The sequence below is a fragment of the Lipotes vexillifer genome, unplaced genomic scaffold (genome assembly GCF_000442215.2).
Source record: "Lipotes vexillifer unplaced genomic scaffold, Lipotes_vexillifer_v1.1 scaffold31, whole genome shotgun sequence".
Lineage (NCBI taxonomy): Eukaryota > Metazoa > Chordata > Mammalia > Artiodactyla > Lipotidae > Lipotes > Lipotes vexillifer.
Window position 1 is genome coordinate 3,283,138 of NW_006792454.1, and position 26,202 is coordinate 3,309,339.

General features: G+C 38.8%; 1 protein-coding gene across 2 annotated transcripts in view; it reads right to left on the minus strand.

Annotated features, from left to right (window-relative positions):
• Positions 1–19,009, minus strand: part of PSIP1 (PC4 and SRSF1 interacting protein 1) — a 39,427-nt gene extending 20,418 nt beyond the window's left edge. Inside the window, exons 1-5 of one of the 2 annotated variants that reach the window (XM_007465650.1) lie at positions 18,823–19,009; positions 18,086–18,295; positions 14,836–14,912; positions 2,856–2,994; positions 493–597 (exon numbers count right to left, since the gene is read on the minus strand). In XM_007465650.1, the coding sequence (XP_007465712.1) occupies positions 493–597; positions 2,856–2,994; positions 14,836–14,912; positions 18,086–18,157 (393 nt within the window). In that variant the 5' untranslated portion in view covers positions 18,158–18,295; positions 18,823–19,009. The remainder of the gene's footprint in view (positions 1–492; positions 598–2,855; positions 2,995–14,835; positions 14,913–18,085; positions 18,296–18,822) is intronic. The other variant, XM_007465651.1, reaches the window with a different exon arrangement.
• Positions 19,010–26,202: the final 7,193 nt, after the last annotated feature.

Here is a 26,202-nt window from a genome sequence, read left to right on the forward strand (position 1 = left end):
CACTCTTTCTACAGTAGAATCCTCAGTTTTAGGATTGTGAATGTTAAGAGGTGGTTGGGACTCTGGAGATCAAGTAACAACTTCATGAAGCCTAGAAAGGCTAAATAAGTATCCCCACTCAGATAATCAAATACAGAGTTGGAAATAAATCTAGGTTTTTAAAAATTCGGTTCAATATCCTTTCCCGTACATCCATCCAACAATACCTCACTTTAAAAATATTCCTAACAAACAGTAAGCGACTCTTCTAGTTGTACCTCATATTTTGCACAGCAAAGTAACTTCAAATAAAAATATCCATGCATCTTAAAGATGCAAAAATTATTTTACAATACTATATTTAATATTTACACAAGGAAATAAGCCTTTAATATTTTCCCATTCATTACTCAACTACTTTAAAGATTGCTTTCTACTGTGCCACAATCAACTCATTTTACAATTCTACCTTGCAACAAAATGGGTTTAGAATGCAAGAGAAATTAAACACACCTCGTTGCTGGCTTTTTCTTCATGGTCAGTATCTTCCTTTGAAACACTAGTTTCTTTTTCTTCAACTTCAACATCAGATGACGCATTTGATTGTTTAGTTGATGCCTATGAACAATCAAGTCTATTAGTTTCACAAAATAATTTACGCCAACTTTAAAATTTTGTACCCATGAAAAATCAAAGCCTGTTTGTAAGAAAGCTAGAAAAGTACCCTCATTTCTGTTGCACAGGGTACTTTTAATATACACAATTTTGAAAAGTTTTAAATGCTACTATTTTATTTAGGAAAGTCTTACATGGAACTATATTCCTGCAATTGATGCAAACAATCTCAGCAGATAAAATGGTGAGACAGAAATTAAAAGTACAAAGAATACCATTCTGATGTTCTAACCAGCAAATGCCCAACAAGATACAATGTAAGGTGATTTAGAGGAGCACAGACCTACACTGTATTCAACTATTGAAATATTCTGGATAAAGAAGCTAATCTATGTACTCTAAGATGAACAGCCTTAACAAAGGATATATATAATCACAACTTTAAGGACTCTTATTGATCTATATCTCAAACTTAGTTTATTTAAAATGCAGATTCCTGAGACCCAAACTTAAGTCATTCTGACTTAACAGACATTGAGTGGGAGAGTCCAGTAATCATTAAATTTTAAAAGTACCCCCATATGAGAGATACTTAAGCATGTAACCTAGGGTCCCTAGATTTTCATAAAACTAACCAAAACGATGAATACCAGAGGCGACACAGTATACACTGGGAGGTGAAGGTAAAGCTCCCAATCTACAAGATGAAGGGACTGCAATCCAAACTGTGCACCTTTCTAGCTATTTCCTTTGGCAAGTCTTTAAACTGTAAACCCGTTTCCTTTTCTGTCAAAAAAGGCAATGCTGATAACCCACAAATTATAAAGGTATATAAAAAATGTAAAAATGTGCCCCAAATTACTTATAGCACGATAGAAATATTTATAAATTATGATGGCCAATTTTTTTTTTTGTTTCTTTTGTATAGGCTTGGGCATCAACGCTTGCACCAAACCACAGGAATGTGCCACTGGGGATGTCTGGGCTGGGAACACAGAGTACATCACACCACCATAATCATTCATACTTTTGTTAAGAACAGAAAATTGTTGGGTTTCATGCACACAACCAACGAAAAATTTCACTGTGAAATGGAAAATTCCAAGTATGTACTGTGAAAACTACCTGGAGATTAAGTAGGTAGATAGGAACAAAGGATAAAGTGACTATGCTAGGCAATCTGGAGGATGAAAATGACCTTGAAAGCAATCACAGGATGTATGATCCAAGATAAGTTACAAAATGTTATTTTCAGGAAACAATCAACTCAGTCTCCTTGGACTCCCAAGGCAATAAGGATGGGAAACCATTCATCCATTCTTACATTTGTGCAACAAACATTTAGTGGATAACTATTCCCTCCACACGTGTAAGAATGCCAGCACACAGGACACATACAACTTCCTTGTTTATGGAACTAATAAGCCTGTGGCAGTTAAGACAAGTACAGAAGCAATTATGATGTGATATGATGAATACTGTAACAAATAACTTTTGGGTGGATAATGAAGGCACTTAGGATCATCTAATGCAGCCCTGGAACATCAATGAAAGATTTCAATGTTCCAGACAGAACAGCATCTGAGGAGTTCTAAAACATGAGAAAAAAGCATGGTACATGCAAAGAACTAAAAATTATATAGATTTAAAGGTAGAAAGTTGCAAAATTTTCAGTGTGTTATTTCCTTCTTTAGGTTTACTCATACTCACTCATCCTAGTTTTTACTAATTCAAGTCTGGAGACACACACACACACACACACACACACACACACACACACACACACACAAAGAGAATAAAAAAAGTTTAAAGGTTGCTCTTCTAGAAACCAAAAATAAGTATAATTTGCATAGTGCTATAAGTATTTTTGTCACATATTTAATTTAACCCACATGAAGTTCATATTCTAATAAATTTTATGGATTTAGAAATTAAAATGAGAAAAAAACATACCCTTCAAGTTATTAAACCTGAATTTAAGGAAACAGTACATGTGACTTCAAATTCAATACATTAAATAAACCCTCAATCAGGATTTAAATAACTGAGTGTTTCCCAGTTTTCTGAGATCTATTTGACCACAAAGGCAAGAATATCATCAGTTATCTAGATACAAAAGTCCAAGGTTCAACCTCACAAATAAGAACAATTTAATCTGAAATTTATAAGGCTCTTCAATCATTTTCCTGTAGCTAGAATAGTGATTATTCTCCAAAATGGAGTAAATAATACTAAACTAAATTTTATGTAATATGACGCACCTGTTGACTTGAAAATTTCACTTTCGGATTGTTATCTATCTCCCATAAACCTTCATTAAAGCCTTTTCGTTTATTTGGTTTGCCGTACTTTTCCTTATTTTCTGAGTAAGGAAATATGTCCTTTGGGCCTAAAAAAGCACTAAAAAAGGAGGGGGGGAAATGTGAGTGTAAAGCAATCTCAAATATAAGTGATTAAATAGCACTACCCTATGAACGCAATTATCAAAAATTCTTAATCTAAAACGCATTAAAAATCATACATAAAGGTAGTCACAAATAATATTTAATTCCAAATGCTTTTATTAAATTCAGTCACTCCTAGATCCATAATCCTAATTTTAAAAAAACACACAAATTGCACAACGTCAATGTACTGAATGCCACTCAACTGCACACTTAAAAATGGTAAAATGGTAAATTTTGCTATAATAATTTTATAGATTTTACTATAAAATGCATAAAAATGAAAAAAAGTGTCACAAGACTGCATTAATCTATACATTTAAATGCATTCTAAATATAGTTTGACTACAAAGTAGTTTGGAATATTATACAACTCATAAAACATTCTCAATAAGGTATATTAATGTATGTTTTAATATTTATATATACATACATGTAGATTTTAAGAAAATAAGTATGTTAAGACTTTTACTTTATTCAATGAGGGAATCAGATGTTGTAACTGGTTTGTTCATTCATACACACACACACACACACACACATACTAGAGTCAATTCTTGTATTCATGGTAATTATATTCTATAATGTCACCATGAACACTGAATTAAGGAATACTGTACCACTGCTCCAGGGTAAATACAGGGTAGGTTCCTCTGGTCACAACATTTTTGTCAAACATAACATTGTTTTATGTGTTTCTGTTTAAAGACACCTTATTTAATATACACTGGTAATTCATTAACACTGAACTCACAGCCAACAGCTTACATAACACATATTTTCTCCATAAGGCAAAGCACAGGCTTCCTGCACTTAGGAACACCAAATGGCACTTCAAGCACTACATTTGGGTGCTATTATAAACAGCAAAATGACCAAGAAAAAGCACAAAAATACAAAAGCCGTGGCACTACACAGACTGCAAAAAGGACACTTGTTTACAATATGTGAGCTGAAACAAGGTAAAGCATGGCCTTGATTCAGCCTCAGCTAGGAATGTGTGCATCAAGTTACTCAAATTTTTTGCCATTTCACACACAGACATGACCGTGAAGGCGCCACAGGTATGGATTTGGGATTATAAATACATTTTAGTGAGCAGGCAAATTAATAAATATGGAACCCGTAAATGACGACAACTTTTTTGTGTATATATACATATATATTTAGATATAATCTCCAGAACAGCCCCATTATATATCTCCCTATGTCAGTCAGTTGTGTAGAAGTCTGTCAATCCTATGAAGGTAGATGCAGAGAATGTACCAGTTTTTTGCTATAATGGCTGATATATATGTATTCTCCAAAGCAAGAGGAAAATCGAATTACTACTCATTTCCGCTAAAATATGCTACAATTTAAGATTATTAATTACTAATTATCTATCACAAATTCCATATCTGCTGAAATTCTTTAAGAATTAGGGACCTAATGACTATAGCTCACATTCCAGTTCAGAGTATTTTAAAAGGACTTAAGATAAAATTTCAATAAAAAAGAGACTTAGGGCTCTACTTAAATATAATCAAATGCATATAAGTCAGCTTTATTATTTAAATTCTGCAATTTATAAATACTCTAAGTATCCATGTATTTTAACTGCACATCAGTTAAGGCACACTTAAATCATCACTATCTCATTTGATCTAGAAATTCAGACTTTTACTAGGCATCATTCATCCTACCCATAATCTAAAATTAGAAAATTTAACACATTTAGTTAAAACAGTAAAGCAATTCCTCCTGCATAATCAGCTTCAAATTCCAAGTAGATGACTCGAGTTAAAACACCATCAAAAATAAAACATACTTCTAGTTAGAGCAAAGCAATTCTCTCTCCTAAAACCCCGTAACTCATAAGGCTAAAGATGACAAGGGACATTATCAACAGGTTTGAAAGCTGGGAAGACTAAGAAAGTTGGATACTAAACAGCAATATAGAAGAAAGCGAGCCAGTACCCTAATTTATAGTTCAAAATCCCCAAAGGGTTCAAAACTGCTGGCATCAGGAACTTGAAGAAGTGGAAGGGACCTTAAATACTTAACAAAATTGCAGAAAAATGTCTTAAAACTTCAAACATGGGTCATTTTTAGATATGATTCTAAACCAAAAAGGTATTCAAAAGAGAAAACTGATTCTACCACGGTGTTATTTAGCATATAAAGGTTTGACAGTTCAATTTATATAATTTTTCTTTCCCCAAAATAGGCAGTCCTCACTTTGTATGACAATGAGAGAACACAAAAATGACTGTGCAAGGCAATCTTACTGAACAATGGGAAAAATTACAATTGTTCCAAAACCTTCAAAAATTGTCAAAACACTAAATGCACTATTACTGACAGTGTGTAAGGAATTTTAAATATAGTAAAACTAATTATTTAGTACACTGTAATTTAAAACATTAGAAACACTGAGATTAAAGTGTTTCATGTCTTTGTAAAAAACTTAAGAATAGTTTGAACAGTGCTTGCCCCTTCTGATCACATAACTTATGACATGGAGTAAGCATATTTTCTATGCCTAAGGTAATGTGTCATACTCCTTTCTAAATCTGATCAGTTTCTAACATTTTGTCTTTTGTATTTTCAATGTTATGGCCTATCTTTAATGCTTTTTGTTGGTGTCACTTCCTCTGAGACATCTTCATCCTGTTTATTACAACCACTTTCCTCATTTATGTTGATAAGCTTGCCTTCCCTAAGCTGCTCTGGCTGTGTTCTAGTCTCCCTATATACAGCACATCTACATTCACAAGGTTATTATTCACAAGGCTATTTATTCTATAACTGCATTTACATTCAATTCAAATTTCACTTCTGCCATTATCAGTTTCTTTGTTGGCCAATTCCCCATCTTGTTTTTTCTTTAAATGTAACCTGGGTGGGTATATCATTGAAAGACAAAGAGGCAACAACACTACTACACATTGTGCTATCTATGCTTGAAGTGAGAAACAGATGCACACTGACCAATCACCAAGAAACTTCAAAAAAAAAGTGACATGCTATGCATCTGTTATTTACATCTTGATTTGTGGACTGAAGAACTAGCAACAAATTTTGTAGTCTACACTGTTACAGAGTAAGTGAAATTTGAAACATTGTTGCGGGGACTGGCGCTGTTTACCTAAACCATGGTGACCAAAATTTAAACATACTAGAACTATGCAAAGCTAAGGAATGCCTGTATCCTTCTCTCCTCTTCATGCTTTGACTTTAAATCCTACTTTTATCAGACAGCAACTGTCCCATTCTTGCTTGCTTTGTGACATTATATTGTTACCTGGCCATGACTTGTTTGAGCCTTGTCTCAGAAAATACACGACACAGGTAGTTTAATAGGATTAATCTAATCAAAAGGTCTTAACAGGGGCCTCCCTGGTGGCGCAGTGGTTGAGAGTCTGCCTGCCGATGCAGGGGATACGGGTTCGTGCCCCGGTCCGGGAGGATCCCACATGCCGCGGAGCGGCTGGGCCCGTGAGCCATGGGCGCTGAGCTTGCGCATCCGGCAACGGGAAAGGCCACGACAGTGAGAGGCCCACATATCGCAAAAAAAAAAAAAAAAAAAAAAAAAAAAGGTCTTAACAGAGAATTCTATTCACATAGTGTAGTCACTTATATTTGGTCTTATCATACCACCTTGTTTTACACATACATTTTTATTGCACTTGGTTAACCTTTATTCTTAATTTTGCAGAATCGGTTTTAAAAAACTTCTCTCCCTGCTCCTCCTCCAGTCAGGTTTCCAAGCACTACTTCCTATTATTTTACTATTATGTTCATATTATAAGTCATACTTAAATTTACATGTTTATCAATATACCAAAAATTAAATAACTATGCCTTTCCAACTGAGAGAAGACCTTTGCAAATCTAAATAATTCATGTTATATACAGATGGTTAAAAAAATATTCACACGTGGGCTTCCCTGGTGGCGCAGTGCTTGAGAGTCTGCCTGCTGATGCAGGGGACACGGGTTCGTGCCCCAGTCCGGGAAGATCCCACATGCCGCAGAGCGGCTGGGCCCGTGAGCCATGGCCGCTAAGCCTGCGCGTCCGGAGCCTGTGCTCCGCAACAGGAGAGGCCAGGACAGTGAGAGGCCCGCGTACAGCAAAAAAAGAAATTCACACATGAAAAGATGCTGAGTGTCATTAGCTATCAGTGAAATGTAAATCAAAACCAGAATAAGATACTACCTTCACATCCAATAGGATAGTTGTAATAAAAAAGACAATAACAAGTCTTGGCAAAGATATAGAGAAATTAGAATCCTCACACATAGCTAACAGAAATATAAAATGGTGCATAGCTGATTTGAAAAGTCTTGCAGGGACTTCCCTGGTGGTCCAGTGGCTAAGACTCCACACTCCCAATGCAGGGGGCCTGGGTTTGATCCTTGGTCAGGGAACTAGATCCCACATGCCACAACTAAAGATCCCACACCCCGCAACTAAGAGCTAGCACAGCCAACAAAAAAAACAAAAAACAAACAAACAAAAAGCCTGGCAATTCCTCAAAAGATTAAACACAGTTACCATGTGACCCAGGAATTCTACTCCTACAGAAAAGACATGTCCACACAAAAACTTGCTCACAAATGTTCATAGCAGCATTATTTATATTTGTCCAAAGTAGAAAAAATCCAAATATCAACTGATGAATAGAAAAATACAGACCAATACAATGGAATATTTGGCAATACTGTAAAGACAAAGTTCATGCTACAAAATATAGATGAACCTTGAAAACATTATGCTAGGGCTTCCCTGGTGGCGCAGTGGTTGAGGGTCCGCCTGCCAATGCAGGGGACACGGGTTCGTGCCCCAGTCCGGGAGGGTCCCACGTGCCACAGAGCGGCTGGGCCCGTGAGCTGTGGCCGCTGGGCCTGCACGTCCGGAGCCTGCGCTCCGCGGCAGGAGAGGCCACAGCAGTGAGAGGCCCGCGTACCGCAAACAAAAACAAAAACAAAAACAAAAACATTATGCTAAGTTTAAAAAAAAAGGTCATTAAAGACCTCATATTGTATAGTTCAATTTATATGAAATGCTCAGGACAAGCAAAGTGATTAGTGGTTCCGTATGGCAACATAGGAGGGAGAAAGGAGAAATGCAAAGTATCTGCTAATGCGTACAGGGTCTGTTTTTGGGGTGATGGAGATGTTCTAAAACTGTGCTAATGTCTACACTACTCTCTGGATGTACTAAGATCTACTGAATTGTACATTTTAATTAATTGTTTTGGATATGAATTACATCTCAATAAAGCTGTTAAAATATTTTTCAGTGAATACCACATCCTATCAAAGAAAACAAAAATGATCCAGAATTTTACCAACTACAGATAGCCACTGTTTTCATCCACTTGTTTGTTGCATATATACAGATATAAACATGTCATTTTAATGGATATGATACATACTCATCCATAAATACTTTCTCAAATTATAATGAACATCTTTTCATGTCAACAATTACTTAACAGCTAAATACTATTTCACTGAATAGCTTTCCCAAAATTTATTTATTGTTGGACCATTTTCTATATCAAATTTTCTATTATAAAATGCAGTTACAGTAAATAATGTATTGCTCAATCTTTTCACATATCTTCCTAATATAGAACTGCTGGCTCAAATGATATGCTCAAGACTACAGAGCTCCTTAATGAGACTCAAAAAACTATGGTGGATGAAAAAAGAATCCTCTCATGTTGTCACCACAAAAAAAGAAATGACTAATTAAGGAACCTAATGGAAATGTTAGCTAATGCTATGGTGGCAGGTAATCATATTGCAATATATAAATGTATCAAATCATGGTGGTAATATTGCAATATATAAACGTATCAAAATCAACACACCTTAAACTTATACAATATATATCAATTACATTTCAATTTAAAAAAAGAAGAAAACACATCCACAAAGAATCCTCCCCAGGGATGCAATCCAGAGGTTTGGTACACAGGGCTCAGATTAGTTTTTAAACAGCCAGCGCTAGTCCCCAAGGGCACAACCTTATGTGGCTGTGGCTCTGATTCGTTCTTCAAAGCATTCCATTTTTAAATGACATATAAATCTCAAAGAAAATATACTACGACAGTAACAGGTTTAGGAGTTGTTTCTAAAAAATAGTAGTAAAAATGACTGTTTCCTTTGTAGAGAACTCTTTTAACATTGTTTTTAAAATTTTTACTATGAAAAGATATACATTAATTCAAAGTATATTACCCACCAAATTCCAGAGCTGAAAGGAACACTTAGGGATCACCAAGATCCTCCTTTTAAAGATTAGAAAACTGAAGGCCAGAAAGATTAACTGACGCAGGCAAGGTTATCTAGCTATTAAACAGCATAGCCTCCACTCTGTACAATGTTCCCCTTAAAAAGGTTTCAGGGTTTCCTATAACCACTGTAATATAGTCTTTGAAATATCTACTAAGAAAATATTGATGTTATATCCCTATACGTATGAACTCATTCCAAATACCAATGTCAAAGCCCACAAGGATCAAAGCTCATGTAAAATGTCCTAAGAAAATAGCAAATCATTAACTACAGTACTGTTATAATTCTGAAGCAACTTAAAGCCTGCAAGTGTGTTTCTTATGTGGCATATGCCTGAAGACCGTAAGTGTGTTCCTGTGTATCCCAATTTTCACAGAATGTAAGTAAACAGAAAAGCAGTTCTCTCTCTAAAGTCAATTTTTGGAAACAACGTACACACCCATGAAAACATACACATATATGTCTCACAAAACTCAGTTATCACACACCTAGAACCTTTCCTTTAAAGCAAACCAAAGCTGCATATAAAAAATGGGATGCGAATGCTTATCAGAGCTAAAGACATGAAGCTCAAAACTCATTTAACTGTTGCCAAGTCATATTATAATACAGAAACATCTACCTTTTAAAACATTGATTCTAACTTGCTGTTTCATTTCTCTATTATTATTAAATCACAAAATAGGAAACATACTGCTTTAAACTAGATTTTATAACAGCACACACTATTTTATAATAGAAGATGATGCAACAGACAATTGATACATCTACTATGTGCCATGAACCTGACAGTATAGGGATGAAAAAACAGTTCCTCTCATTATATAAGGCTGATGAGAAACCGTACAAGCCCCTCACCAACACATACAGCTATGTCTGTAGTACAGAAACTGTAGAGAAAAACTAGTGTAGAAGAAAATAAAATCCTATCCTTATGATTCATTTCTTTATTCCTTTCCTGTGGACAGGTTATACAAAAAACCGACCAACAAGCAGTACCTCCCCCATTCACCTTCACCCCTAAAACTGTACATTAGGCAGGTTTTGAAACAGCCTGTGATGGATATTTTTAAGGTTCCAAGAACTGTGCATCTAACACCTCTGAATTAAGACAAGAGCAGTAAGGAGATAAAAGCGGCAAAAACACCATCTTCATTTAAAATTTTCTGACTTTAGAGAAATAGACCTTAGATGAGAGTATTCCCTCAATTAGCAATGGTAATTAGTCAGCAAAACTCAAACTGCACTGCAAACAATTTAATAAACACAAGTATTAGTCGTGAGAAAATAATATGCAACATTACCTTTAACTATTAATAGCTGACATATGCTTAGTGTTTAATACATGCCAAGCACTGTTCTAAGCATCTTTCATGTAGTATCTTGTTTGCACCTCAAATCCTGAGGTCGAGTATTTTATTATTCCCATTTTACAAGTAAGGAAGGGAAGGACACAAGGCTAGGTAACCTGCCCAAGGTCATATAGCAGATATACGGCAGGATTCAAAGACAGCCTTACGATCAGCTGTCTTAAAAACTATACAAATGCTAGCTAATGGACAGGAAATTCATAATCCATAAATGATTTTATCTAGGTCATAGAGCTGTCAATCTCTCACCAAACATTTGTTTAACAGCTACTATGTGCCAGGCACTTAAGCAAATGATGACAAACAAGATAGACAAGGTCCCTGCTCTCCAAGCTTTTCACTTGTGAGTGAAGGAAAAGAAAAAAATTTCAGTCATCAGTGCAATGGAGAAAAAGCATAAAAAGGAGGATTTGAGCTAAGATCTAAATGACTGAAAATCTGAAGACATACCTTTCCCAACAAAGGGAAAACAGCCAAGAAGGACTTGAAACAAGATGAAATATATTTGTGTAACGGTGAAAAAACGTGGTGAGGTTAGAAAGGTAAACACAGACTAGTTCATATAGGGTCTCATAAATAGAATTTGTCGACAAAACTTGGGAGTTTTGTTTGTAATAAGGCAGCCATTGATGGGTTTTGGACAGAGAAATGACATGATCTGACTGGAATATCAAGTTCACTTTGACTATACATTAAGAGTGAAAACTGAGACCAAGATAGGATTAGGGGGTTTTCCTGGTGGCGCAGTGGTGGTTAAGAATCTGCCTGCCAAGGCAGGGGACACGGCTTCGAGCCCTGCCCCGGGAAGATCCCACATGCCGCGGAGCAACTAAGCCCGTGCACCACAACTACTGAGCCTGCGCTCTAGAGCCCGCGAGCCACAACTACAGAAGCCTGCAAGCCACAACTACTGAAGGCTGCGTGCCTAGAGCCGGTGCTCTCCCAACAAGAGAAGCCACTGCAATGAGAAGCCCGCACACCACAATGAAGAGTAGCCCCCACTCGCCGCAACTAGAGGAAGCCCGCGCACAGCAACAAAGACCCAATGCAGCCAAAAATAAATAAATACATTTATTAAAAAAAAAAAGATAGGAGTAGGACGCTATTTCTAAAACTAACTGCAGCATGAACTTAAGTGGTAGTAGAAGAGATGGAAAAAAGATCAGAATGCACATTAAAGGAAAAGAACAAGACTTGCTGACTGACTAGATGTGGTGAGGAAGGGAAAAGACTGTAATAGGAAATCAAGGATAACACCATGATTTTTGCCTCCAGCAAAGCACTGCATCCTTGTCTCATTTACTAAGAATCTGTTTTGAATATATTAGTTTTAAGATACCTAGTAGACCATCATGTTTGGTATACATAAGGGCTCATTGTTATCTAATATTCAAAACTTGGCTGGATGAATTTACTGTGAAAGGTATAAAACACTATGAAAAGTCAGATGGTTGCAAGTCAGGAAAAGAATGCAATTACAAAAGGATTCTGCTCCAAATTAAAAATAAAAAAAACTTAATCTATAAATAAGTTATGAATAAGTACAGTTTTCTAAACTGCCATTTCTTCTTCTATATTCTTCCTTTCCCATCTCCCCAACTACAGGCTATTAGAAAAAACTCCCATTTAAACAAATTCCAAATTGAAAGGTTCACATAACTGCCCTCCCAACTTTTGAGGGAGGGGAAAAGCAAATAATCAGTGAGATCTAGTTTCTAAAAATCAACCTTAAATACCAAAAAGTTAAGTCACCAGACCAATAGATACAACAGCACCGCCTTTCCAAAGGTAATGGGGTACTTATGAGACCACTAAGGCACAAAAATTACAAGTGCATTTTGAAGTGAAAATTTATTATCATTAGCTTAATTTTTTTTTAATTTATTTATTTTTTATTTTTGGCTGCACTGGGTCTCTGTTGCTGCACCCGGGTTTTTCTCTAGTTGAGGCGAGCAGGGGCTACTCTTTGCTGCGGTGCACCGGCTTCTCATTGCGGTGACCTCCCTTGTCACGGAGTGCAGGCTCAGTAGTTGTGGCTCACGGACTTAGTTGTTCCATGGCATGTGGGATCTTCCCAGACCAGGGCTCGAACCCGTGTCCCCTGCATTGGCAGGCGGATTCTTAACCACTGTGCCATCAGGGAAGCCCCATTAGCTTAATTTTAAAGTTATACTTTAATTTCCTGAATATATTCTAATTCTTAAATATTAGTAATTCACTGTCTTCATTAACCACTTAATACCACTGTTTTGTTATTAACCAAACAACGCTTATGAAAATTTAATTATTTGGTGTAGTCTGTTCTGATTTATAATTCAGATATTTACAACATAAAAATCCTCATTTTTAAATGTTGGGGAAGGGATGATCATTCTTCTAAATTTAGCATAAAAATTATGTTCTATGGTACTATAAGCATACATAAAAATTCTAGGGAACGTCTACTCACTTTACTCTGATAAAGTGTTCCCAAACTTCACAGGCACCAGAAGTATCTGGAAGGCTAGTTAGAACAGACTGCTGGGCCCCACACCTCAGCTTCTGGTTCAAGCAAGGTACAAGAATTTGCATGCCTACTATCTGAAGTTCCCATGTGCTGTTCCCACGTGGGTGCAGCTTGACCTGGTACCACACTTTGAAAACCCCTACTCAAATAGAGAGTACACAGTTTTTCATTCAAAGATATCTTTCTCTATTAAATTTATGGAAGAGTTTTAAACAGATTATCCCAGAGAATCAGAAACTCATAATTTTTTTACAAATTAAATTTTTATATTCAGAGAATATACCTGGATCCAACTCAAAGTAATTATGGTGAAGGCCAATAAAATTCTGGACTCAAAACTGTATTTTAAAGCAGAAAATTACGTGGCATTGTATGATATCATTAATATGAATGGGGCAACTAGGCCCGTGAGCCACAACTACTGAGCCTGCGCGTCTGGAGCCTGTGCTCTGCAAAAAGAGAGGCCGCGATAGTGAGAGGCCCGCGCCCCGCGATGAAGGGTGGCCCCCGCTTGACACAACTAGAGAAAGCCCTCGCACAGAAAAGAAGACCCAACACAACAAAAATAAATGAATTAATTAATATGAAATGTCCAGAATTGGCAAAAATAGTGAACTAGTGGGTATCCTGGGCTGGAGGGGGAGGGAATGAAGAGTGACTGCTAATAGTTATGGAAATAAATATACTAAAATCCACTGAATTATATACTTTAACAAGTGAACTTTATGATGTAAAGTACATATTAATAAAGCTATTTCTTAAAATTATGTGAAAGTTCATACAGTAGCTAAGCAACATTAAATCGTATGTTGCCACTGTACACGTTTTAACGAATACATAATTCTAATTAGAGTATCACCAGTTTTATTTCACCTGATCCCAGGTAAACAAGTCTACTTTACCAAAATTATTGCAAATTCTAAACTTAAAGTTCAAAATCAATGAGGTTATATACAACTTGTAAGGCTATTAAAATACAGGCATATAGTATATTATTTTTCAAAACTAATGAGATAGCCCCTGGAGTAATCCTCTGTACCCAGAAGTAACAGTTCAATATTCTATTGCAAATTTTTTTTTGCAATTTTTGAAAAATTAATTTGCTTAACCAAATCAGTTCTCTGCCCACAAATCCACCAGGGGCAGCAGAGCAGTAACAGTGGCTCTCAGGACCATATAAATACACACAGAAGAAACTATCCAGATTTCTTCTCACCTTTCCCACAATATACTATTTGTGTGGCTAAAATCAAAGCCTAAAATAGGGTGCCAGGCTGTCATGAAAAGCACTAATTATACTAAATATGAATACTGAATGCCTTGTTAAAACTTCCCTTACATATTTTCATCCATCAGTTATTCTTCTGATTGATGAGAGGATCAATGTACATCTTTCTTTTATGATTAAGGACATCCATTTCAATAAAAGTTAAATCTACAGTGTCTAATTTTTCTACCATAAAAATAAATTTTAAAAGGAAACTTGAAAATTTTTTCCAAGTTCAAAGATGATTTTAATGTCTCCTGTTACTTTATTTTCTCTCTGAATTAATCTCTACTTGTTTTTCATTATATGCCCAATGAACGTGCTAAATTAACTCTGATTTGCTTTTAGAGCTAAAAGGACTTACGTCTCATGAGTTCCAAAAAAGAAAATGGGTAGTTTGTTTGTGGGTGGTTTTACGGCTCCATCAGGAACTTCATCTACCTAAAAAAAAGATCAGAAAAATTAAAATCTTTTAAATCATACGCACCTAAACACATCAGAATAAACGGAAAACAGGACATCCAAAAGGGATCTGCTATAAAATGGACCAGGTCTACAGGTCCACAATCCCTTACCTCCAGTTCTGAAACCCAAGAAGCTCTGAAAACCAGTATTTCTCTCAGAACTCATTTGGTAGCAAAACCTGGACTGATACTGAAGCTATTCCATCATTTCTTTGATCCACCTAGCATTTCTACTGATGCTTCTCCACAGAAATATCGTGTTAGATTACCATGTGCCATCCCAGACCCTACTAGGAGCAAGATATATGGCATATGTACCATCATTACCTTTCTAAAATCCCAAAGTTCTGAATTTTTAAACACATCTGGCCCTAAGAATTCCAGATAAGAGAGTCTGAACCTATTCAAAAATTTTAAATTCTATTTCCGCAGGGAGGCTATCCAAATATAGGAGACATTAAGTTTCAAACAGTATTTCTCCAAGTCTGAAACACATATTCTGAAAAGATCTTAGACCTACATGGCTGAATCACATGAGGTTACCTGTTCCTTTTTCATTTCTCTTTTAATACTTTAATACTTCTAATTAAGTAAGGAAGAAAGTATCAGGTACTGTTATGTCTAACACATCTGTAATACTTGATACTTTCGCTTACCAGAGTTAAGGCCATCAGGCAGTAGTATCTGGCCAGAATTTAACATTTCTACTTCATTATTTATTTATTTAAACTTCATAATAACATTTCTATTTCAGAACTTTCATAATTTCAAAGACACTTTAATTTAAAAAATCAGCTGACTATTAAGAAGGGTACAGACCACCAGCAGAACTATGATGCTCCACATGCATTATCACGTTTAAGAAAAGACCATGAGGGTGATGTTGGCAATCTGAAGGTTTCAGACATCAGTAAGAATCGTTAGCACCCAACACCCTTGGGAACTTAACTTCCCCACCTATATGAAGATTATACTGTCTTTTCAGCTTTGTGACAAATTGTTAAATTGTGAAAATCCTTAGAGGCCTTAAGATAAGGGATATATTTGTCACCTCAGCTCATATGCTTTCTGCCAGCAAACAGCTTTAAAAGTTTATGCAAATGTCTAGCACCTAAAGAGTTTAATAAATGCTAGGCAATTTTTTAAAGTTGACTTTAAAAATGATTACTACTGGTACAGGATTACAAGAATGTGCAAGACTTAAAAAGTAATGAAGCCTGGGATACACAGACAGAAAACATTAAAATCAAAACTGGAACAATGATTGTCACCTTCACAGCTGAGACCTTATATACATATTTAAACTCTCTAAAGACTCAGAATTCATAAGATTGGAGAGAAGATAGAAAAAGGAACATAATTCTTAGACACAGACAATATCAAAACTAAGTTCAACTGCTTCTAAGAAAAAAAGGGGAAAAGGAAAGAGACTAAGATTTCCCATTTCAATCCAAATTAAAATGTTAAATATAGAATTTATTAAAGAAAGAAAGAAAATACTCTGGTCCTCCTAAGGCTACTCTAGTTTGCTTTTATTAGCATTCTTAGTCACCTAACAGACTGAAGCATGTGGGGAAGATGATTTAGAAGAGTAGATAATTTTTAAAACATTTTCATTTGGTTTTTAACTGCACTGTCGCATAGAAATCTGAATAAAGATGTACCCCATATGCTCGGATTTTATAACACCTCAAAATAAATGATGCTAAAACCACAAAAAAGTATTTTGCAGGGGCCTTAAACCTGCTCAGTTTCCCTATGCTCTTTACTTAAACATGAAGTAAGGTTTTTTTTAGCGTATGATTTATGTACTAAGGATTGAGAGGGTGTGTAATAAGGAAATTCAGTTTGTATCTATTGCTCTGGAAAAGCTTACAAACTACCTGGAGGTCAAAGAATGCACATAAGAGTTAAAATAAAAGGTTATCACAAAGGAAATAAAGTATCAAATATACAGATGAATTATGATTAAGGATTTTTTCAATAAGACTCCATTGAAAAGGTAGATTTAATAGACTAGGGAAAAAAAAATCTTTCCAGGCTGGGGAAGGAAACCAGTAAACCTGAGTCTGTAAAGAGCTGGATGGGAAAAATTAAGAAACAGTGAATATTTTATACTTGGATAGTACTCAGCAACTCACTCCATGATTCTCTGTAACCAATGGTTACTCTTCCTCCCAACTGACATAATTAAAACTACAGGATTTAATTATCTTTAAGAAATACAGTCCTCAATGAAGAGTAAATTAGTGGAAATTACAACTTTAGAATATCTCATGTTTATATTTAGGAAGGACCTTGAGCTTACTAATCTAATTGAGCTCAACATTTGCTAGGTTCTATCACTACCTTAGAACCTGAGTCCTACCATAACCTAAAAGATCTTTTTCTGAAAATGGTACTTAGATATTTTAGACAGTCTCAATTCCTAAATGTTACAAAAAACCCTCAGTCCTTAATCACCTCTCTGCGCTACATGTGAACCCAGGAGTATGGGTCTCCTCCTCCTTTTGCCTGTGGGAAACAATCAAAGAGGTAGAACAACTTCTTCAAGGTCATAAGGCAAACTTCACCAATAAAAACGTGAAAATAAACTTTCTAGACGTTCCGTGATGCTACCTTATTGTAAAATTTTCAAGAATATCCAGTCCTATTTCTTATTAAACAAGTCAATCCAGAAGGTCTCATCAACCATAAAACAGGAAAGAATACCTATGTTAATTTAATCACGTAGAACTCTTTAACACCCAATAGTTTGCATAGATTTCACTAGTATTTTGCATTTTACTCAAAGTTAAGAAAATGCCTGTTTCCTTAATTTTTAAACACAAAATCCATACTTGATTATTTTCACCTACAATGGAACACTAATGGCATCACCTTGAAATATTTCATATTAAGAAAACCTGCCAAAGTCTGTCAAAAACAAACCAAAGGAAAATACCTAAGTATGTATAAACACCTTAATTTTTAAATTACATGGAAGATTAGTGGGCAAAAAACTAAAATAAAAGGTCAGGTTACAAATGAGACTAAGTGAAAGCGAGGGAGAGAAAGCACACGAGAAAAAAAAATTAAGAGAAAAGGGTATAGGAAGTAGGCCTCTGAGGAAGGTAGCACCGCTAAACGCGAAGGCTAAAAATCACTTACTCGAGCTGGCCAATGAGGGTAACCTTTCATCTTGGCGAAGATGAGGTCCCCAGGTTTGAAATCGCGAGTCATGTTTCGGGGGCGAGGCCGGGGGTCCGAGCACAGGGAGGTGTGGCGGTGAGGACTGCGGGGGGATGCGGGAGGGCGGACGGCAGCCGAGGCTCCCGCGGCGGCGGGAGGGGGAGGATGCCTCGGGGTGTCCCGACGCGCCTGCGAGGGAGAGCATGGAGGGCGGTTAAAGCTCAGAAACCCGAAGGGAGGGGCCGTAAAGGAGGGACGGGGGAAGGGGAGGAGGAGGAGGAGGAGGAGGGGGTGGGAGACTGAGGGGAGAGCCGCCTCCCGCTCCTCCCGCGTGAGTGCGCGGCCTCCGCAGCCCGAGAGCTAGCCCTCCAGGCTTCGCAAGGTCCACCGCTCGAAGACCGAAAAGACGCCACCACCTGAGGCAGAGATGCTTCTCAGCCCCGAATTCCCCTTTCTCCCGCCCCATCTTTCCTCTGGCTTTTTCCTCCCAAGCTTAAGCCCCAAGAGGGTGGGGGGGTCGGGGGGAAGAAAAAGATGGCAAAAGGCAAGGGAACGTTCCCCTCCCATCCACACACGGCCTCTCCCCCAGCCTTCTTCCCTACGGTCGCAGCCCCGGGCCGAACCTCTGCTCCCGGGCGGGCCGCGGCCACTTCCCCGCTACAGCCAGGAGTGAGGCCACCGAGGGGGGGCGGGGCGAGTCCCCGCCGCCCGCTCACCTGCCGGGGCCGCGGGCGCTGAGGCTGCGGTGGCGGGCCCCGCGTCCACGCAAGCCACCTGCGCCACCAGCTGCCGCAGAGGCGTCTCAACGTCTCCGAATAGCAACCGCGCCGCCGCTGCCGCCGCCGTCGCTGCGCTGCTCCCGCGCGGCTCCCGCTCGGCGCCCGCTAGCACTGGGGCGGAACCAACTGCTAGCCGACAGAGGGGGGATAACGCAACACCCGCCGAAGGTATGTGGCTTCGAAACGGGACTTCAGGAGATCCTAGATCCCCAAGTTCGCTTTTTCCTAACAGGTGCAGCCTGATGGAGAGAGATAAGAGTGAGAAGGAACAAAGAAGGGGGAGCAAACAGCTTGGCCCGCTGTGGCTCCCCCCTGCGGTTTGCGGAGTGGTCGGGCCCGGCCCGCCCCTGCTGGCTGCTCTGCGTGTGTGTATTTGTATGTGTACTGTATGTAAAAGGCGGGGAGGGAGGAAACGATTGTTGTGGACGGGGTTTGGGGGCGGGTATACGGGCCTTCAGCCCTTGGCTGTGTGTTGGAGAGAATCTGGCAGCCTAAGCTGCATGTTCTTGCATCGTTTCCCAGGGTGGAGGGGTTTTTAATGCTGCACTTGCGCGGTTTGCACCATCCAAAAAAGAACTGTACAAAAACCCATAGATGAAATCGGAGCATGAGGCGGTTGCACGGGTGTGCAGCTTGTAGGCCTCTTAAACCTTGCTGAAGGGGCCCTGCAGTCTCCTTTTCCTTGAAACTGTAATATGAGAAAGCCCCATTTATTTTCTTTTAAATTTAAAGCACCAAGAACTATTAAGAAATATGCAGTCCTAACGAATGCAAAACGTGCAGTATTGAAAACAATGATAGGAAAGCATAAGCTTTTTCGATAGGATGTTGGTTTGGGCCCATACTGTATTTTAAATGCATCGGTCGCAGCCCCGGGCCGAACCTCTGCTCCCGGGCGGGCCGCGGCCACTTCCCCGCTACAGCCAGGAGTGAGGCCACCGAGGGGGGGCGGGGCGAGTCCCCGCCGCCCGCTCACCTGCCGGGGCCGCGGGCGCTGAGGCTGCGGTGGCGGGCCCCGCGTCCACGCAAGCCACCTGCGCCACCAGCTGCCGCAGAGGCGTCTCAACGTCTCCGAATAGCAACCGCGCCGCCGCTGCCGCCGCCGTCGCTGCGCTGCTCCCGCGCGGCTCCCGCTCGGCGCCCGCTAGCACTGGGGCGGAACCAACTGCTAGCCGACAGAGGGGGGATAACGCAACACCCGCCGAAGGTATGTGGCTTCGAAACGGGACTTCAGGAGATCCTAGATCCCCAAGTTCGCTTTTTCCTAACAGGTGCAGCCTGATGGAGAGAGATAAGAGTGAGAAGGAACAAAGAAGGGGGAGCAAACAGCTTGGCCCGCTGTGGCTCCCCCCTGCGGTTTGCGGAGTGGTCGGGCCCGGCCCGCCCCTGCTGGCTGCTCTGCGTGTGTGTATTTGTATGTGTACTGTATGTAAAAGGCGGGGAGGGAGGAAACGATTGTTGTGGACGGGGTTTGGGGGCGGGTATACGGGCCTTCAGCCCTTGGCTGTGTGTTGGAGAGAATCTGGCAGCCTAAGCTGCATGTTCTTGCATCGTTTCCCAGGGTGGAGGGGTTTTTAATGCTGCACTTGCGCGGTTTGCACCATCCAAAAAAGAACTGTACAAAAACCCATAGATGAAATCGGAGCATGAGGCGGTTGCACGGGTGTGCAGCTTGTAGGCCTCTTAAACCTTGCTGAAGGGGCCCTGCAGTCTCCTTTTCCTTGAAACTGTAATATGAGAAAGCCCCATTTATTTTCTTTTAAATTTAAAGCACCAAGAACTATTAAGAAATATGCAGTCCTAACGAATGCAAAACGTGCAGTATTGAAAACAATGATAGGAAAGCATAAGCTTTTTCGATAGGATGTTGGTTTGGGCCCATACTGTATTTTAAATGCATCTAAATTTTATTTCCCTAGTAGAATGGTAGCTTGTAGGTAGTACAGTGTAAAGTGCTGCTAAACCTCAAATGTTTATCTCTCAAAATAATCTTCAAGGGATTTCTAAAATTATTTTTTTATCCTGTAGCCAGTACATTTTTTAATGTGTTGGTAGTTATTACTAGCCTTCTGATGTGAATTGATACTTTAATATTTTTACTGTATCAGAATTACATCACTAGAATTATCTTATTTAACCATTAATGTTCACCCAGTTTCTCAATAAATGTAGCAAAGAAAGCATTTTGAAAAGTAATAAAAGCTGATCTTAAATTGTGTTTCATCCTTCACTGAGTCCCCTCCCAAAGTACCTTGTGTGTCAAGCACTCTTATGTGCTAGGGATACAACCATGAACAGCAAGCAGAGACATTTCCCATTTAAAACTGAACAAAAATATGAAAAAAGCAAAATAAATAAATAAATAAATAATAGTATGTAGCTCATACTCCTTTAAACGAAGGACTCACAAATAAATCAAGCAAAGCTTAACATTAAATAGGTAAAAATCGATAATTTTTTGAAAGAGATACACATAGGCCTTTAAAAAGAATGAAAGAAGACATTCGCAATGCAAAACGTCTTGCAAGGAGACTGACTCATACCTCAGCAATATGCAAAGGGTTCCAAGTGCTGCAAAAAGAGAAATTGACTAGCAAGAGAGAGGGAAGGGTTGGAGAAATGTCTTGAAGCTTTTCATCTTGAATTTGAATTTGATACGATGTATACTAGAGAGCTACTATAGGTTGCTGAGCAACAAAGGTAAAGATGATTCTTTAAAAAGTTATTCTTGCTTGCTACAAAGTAGATGACAGTAGAAAGAGGCTGGAGATTACTGTTGTACTCCTTAAGTGACTGGTTTCTGGATGAGACTGTTGACTATGAAAAGGGGAAGGAAGGGCACAGTTAAGTACACAAAGGAATAATTGTCAGTTAGTCATAAATAGTGCACAGGAAAAAGTGGAGAAAGATGTATTGAAGAAAATTCCAAGCACTAAGTAGGAGAGACCAAGGCATCATTCAGCAACCATTTCTTGTGTACCTCCTTTGTTCTAAACCCAGTAAGGCTTTGCAACTCCAAGTGTGGTCCAGGGGCTTCACCTGGGAGCTTGTTAGAAGAAACGCAGCCCCTTGCCAGACCTGCTAATCAGAATCTGCATTTTAACAAGGTCCCCAGATGATTGTTATGCATATTCAAGTTTGAGAAACTACTGCTGTACAAGATACTACAGACCATAGGAACTCAAAATCAAGTACGGAAGACAGATATATATTAATAGATAAATTATAATTTATATTAAAAGATAACTTTTTATTAGTGCTTGATGATGGTACCAACATGTAAAATTATTGGGAGTGGGGAGGTCCTCAGAAAAGGAATGGAAATAGAGGGAAAATGAAAAAGCATTGATGTTTTAGTGTTAGTATTTTAAAAGAAAGAAAGAAAGAAAGTACAAACTTAGCTCTTGCTATCTTTAAGTTTCGGCAGTTTCTATTTTTGATAGTCTGTAGACAATGGGCGATACCCTTTAAACAATAAGTCAAAGCAAAACAGGTGGTAGTTTAAGCCTCTAGAGAACAAAAGCCCAGGATCCCTGGGAGCAGCAGTTCCAGAGCGGAGGGGGAGGGGAGGGGAGAGGGAGGCGCGAGTGTTGGGCTCATCAGAGCCCCCTTGGAGAGATTTTCAGAACTACTGTGAGCTTGTGCTCTTCTCCAGCCAAGCTCGATGCACCCCTCCCCCACAGTCAGCCTTCTTAGTGGGGATGCCAGGAAAAGTATAACAAGATAGAGATTAGAGCAGCAATGAAGGGAGTTGTAAGGAGAAAATACAATTTCCAAAACAACTGAAGCAAGGGGGAGGGGGAAAGGAGATCTAAATGAATTGAGGGAGGAGCTTGACTTACAGTCTCTCATTTAATCCAGGTGTTACTATCCCCATTTTACAAATGAGAAAACAGGCTCAGAATTTGAGCAACTTGCCCCAAATCATACATCTACTCAAGTGGCCAAGGCAACGGTCCCCCCAGTCTGTTCTCAAGTCCCTGCCTTTGTGTGATCCCACACCGCCTCTAGGTGGAGCAGGGGGCCAGCAGCACTGTGTAATTAGAAAAAGATGCTGGAAGTAAAAGCAGCCCAGCGCTCTTCCACCTTCTGTCTTTGCACTTGAAAGTATTCCCAGCTTCAAATTTCCTGACCGCCTCCCTCTGCCCCACCCCATTCGCAGCGTGTCCTACCACCGGACCATTCTGTTTAACTCCTTCTAGTCCTAGAGGACTCAACCCAAAAATCTCTCGAAAGACTTCTGACCTCATCTCACTGTGACATAATTTCTTAATTACAATCTTTCTGACTAGTCTTTAAACTACTTAGAAGAAGGCACTATCTTAGTGATCAGTGCCTGGCATTCGCAGGCACTCAGTAAAATTTGTCTCAATAAATATTTGTTAAATAAATGAGAGGAAGGGGCAGGTGAAAAACTCTGACAGGGTCTCCCCTATCCTTTAAGCTGAGAAAGCAGATACGAAGACACTTGAGAGTACTTAATTTGTTTTGACTTTGTGAAATTTTCATGTGCTTAAAGGCTAACCCTTTAAAAAGCACTGACATTTCTCATTGACTACAAATACATTCATTCTAACCATTTTAATGGAAATCATTCTAAGTAAGAGTTGATACTTATCCCCCAAATTTAGCAATGATAATCCCTTCCTTCACATCTTTTACATATAATGTGCATAATTCCCCACACTAATACACAGTATTAGTAACACAACTTAAACTTATTGGTATGAGCAGCAATTACTGAACTGTTGGGGTTTTTTTAACATCTTTATTGGAGTATAATTGCTTTACAATGTTGTGTTAGTTTCTGCTGTATAACGAAGTGAATCAGCTATATGTATACATATATCCCCATATCCCCTCCCTTTTGCGTCTCCCTCCCACCCCTCTAGGTGGTCACAAAGCACTGAGCTGATCACCCCGTGTGATGCAGCTGCTTCCCACTAGATATCTATTTTACATTTAGTAGTGTATATATGTCAATGCTACTCTCTCACTTTGTCCCAGCTTACCCTTCCCCCTGCCCGTATCCTCAAGTTCATTCTCTACATCTGCGTCTGTATTCCTGTCCTGCCCCTAGGTTCGTCAGAGCCATTTTTTATTTTTATTTTTTTTTAGATTCCATGTATATGTGTTAGCATACGGTATTTGTTTTTCTCTTTCTCACTTACTTCACTCTGTATGACAGACTCTAGGTCCATCCACCTCACTATAAATAAGTCAGTTTTGTTTCTTTTTATGGCTGAGTAATATTCCATTGTATATATGTGCCACATCTTCTTTGTCCATTCATCTGTCGATGGACACTTAGGTTGCTTCCATGTCCTGGCTATTGTAAATAGTGCTGCAATGAACATTGTGGTACATGACTCTTTTTGAATTGTGGTTTTCTCAGGGTATATGCCCAATAGTGGGATTGCTGGGTCATACGGTATGAACTGTTTCCTTACATGTGATATTTTAAGCCTTGTGGTGGGGAAGTTAGCAAAAATATGGGGAAGATAAAGAACATTAATCAAAGAGCTAGTTCAGTTAGAGATGTCATAAATCTGGTCTAAGCCTAGCTTCCTCTGGAAGTCAAAAGTATTTGGAACTTTGGTCCTTAAGAGGGGCAAAACTAAGATGTACTAGTTTGTGAGGTAGTGACTAGATTTATCAAAGAGGAGAGTCATTCTCGGACACAAGGGATAAGAGAAGCATCAATGAGTCTGGATGGTCATTAGAACAGCTGGAAAGAATTTTGTCATTTCATTCCATTATATCCATGGAATCATATAGTACGTAACCTTTTCAGATGGGCTTTTTCCACTCATCTTAATGTTTTTTTGTTTTTGTTTTTGTTTTCTGCGGTACGCGGGCCTCTCACTGTTGTGGCCTCTCCCGTTGCGGAGCACAGGCTCCGGACACGCAGGCTCAGCGGCCATGGCTCACGGGGCCCAACCGCTCCGCGGCATGTGGGATCCTCCCGTACCGGGGCACGAACCCGCGTCCCCTGCATCGGCAGGCGGACTCTCAACCACTGCGCCACCAGGGAAGCCCATCTTAATGTTTTTGAAATCCGTCCAAAACATTGTTCCATGTATCAGTGGTGCATTGCTTTTTATATCTGAGTAGATTCCATGGTATAGATGTACACAGTTTTTTTTTAGACATTCACCTATTGAAAGATATTTTGGCTGTTTCCAGATAGTGGCCATTACAAATAAAACTGTTATGAACATGCGTGTGTAGTTTTTATGTAGGTATAAGTTTTAATTCCTCTGGGATACATGCCCAGGAGTGCAATTACTGGGTCATAAGTAGTTGCATACTTAGTTTTTTGGGGTTTTAAAAATATTTATTTATTTACTTATATTATTTATTTGGCTGCACCAGGTCTTAGTTGCAGCACGTGGGATCTTTAGTTGCAGCATGCAGGATCTAGTTCCCTGACCAGGGATAGAACCGGGGCCCCCTGCATTGGGAGCACGGAGTCTTAACCACTGGACCACCAGGGAAGTCTTTATACTTAGTTTTTTAAGAAACTCTTTTCCAGGGTGGCTATATCATTTAATATTCCCACCAATAATAAATGTATAAGAGATCTAGTTTTTTCACACCTTTACCACCATTTGGAATTGTCGCTATTTTTTCTTTTCACTGTTCTAATAGGTCAATGGTCTTAATTTCCACTTCTCTAATAATTAGTGATATTAAGCATCTTTTCATGTGCTTATTTACCATCTGTGTTATCTGTTTGGTGAAATGTCTCTTCATGTCCTTTGCCCATTTTCTAAGTGGATTGGTTTTTTCACTGTTGAATTTTGAGCATTCTTTATATATTCCAGATAAGAATCCTTTGTCAGATGTGATTTGCAAATATTTTCTTCCAGTCACTAGCTTGTCTTTTGAACTTTACCAGATCTTTCACCAACTAAAAGTTGTTAATTTTGATTTATCAATTTTTTATTTTTCAACTTTTTGTCTTTTGTGGATGATGCTTTTGTTGTCGTGTCTTTACCAAGCCTTAGGTTCCCAAGATTTTTCTTCTGTGTTTTCTTGTAAAAGTTTTATAATTTAACATCTTATATTTAAATCTATGATCCATTTGCGTTAATTTTTGGGCAAGGTTTGAGGCTTTTCTTTTCTTTTTTTTTTTTTTGTCTATGGATATCCAAATCTTCCAGCACCTTTGCTGAAACTACACTTGTTTCATTGAATTGCCTTTTTACCTCTGTTGAAAATCACTTTGCCATACTAGTGTGGGCTTATTTCTCTAGTTTGTTTAACTGATCATCGTGTCTTTCTGTCTGAGCCACAATCTTGATTACTGAAATC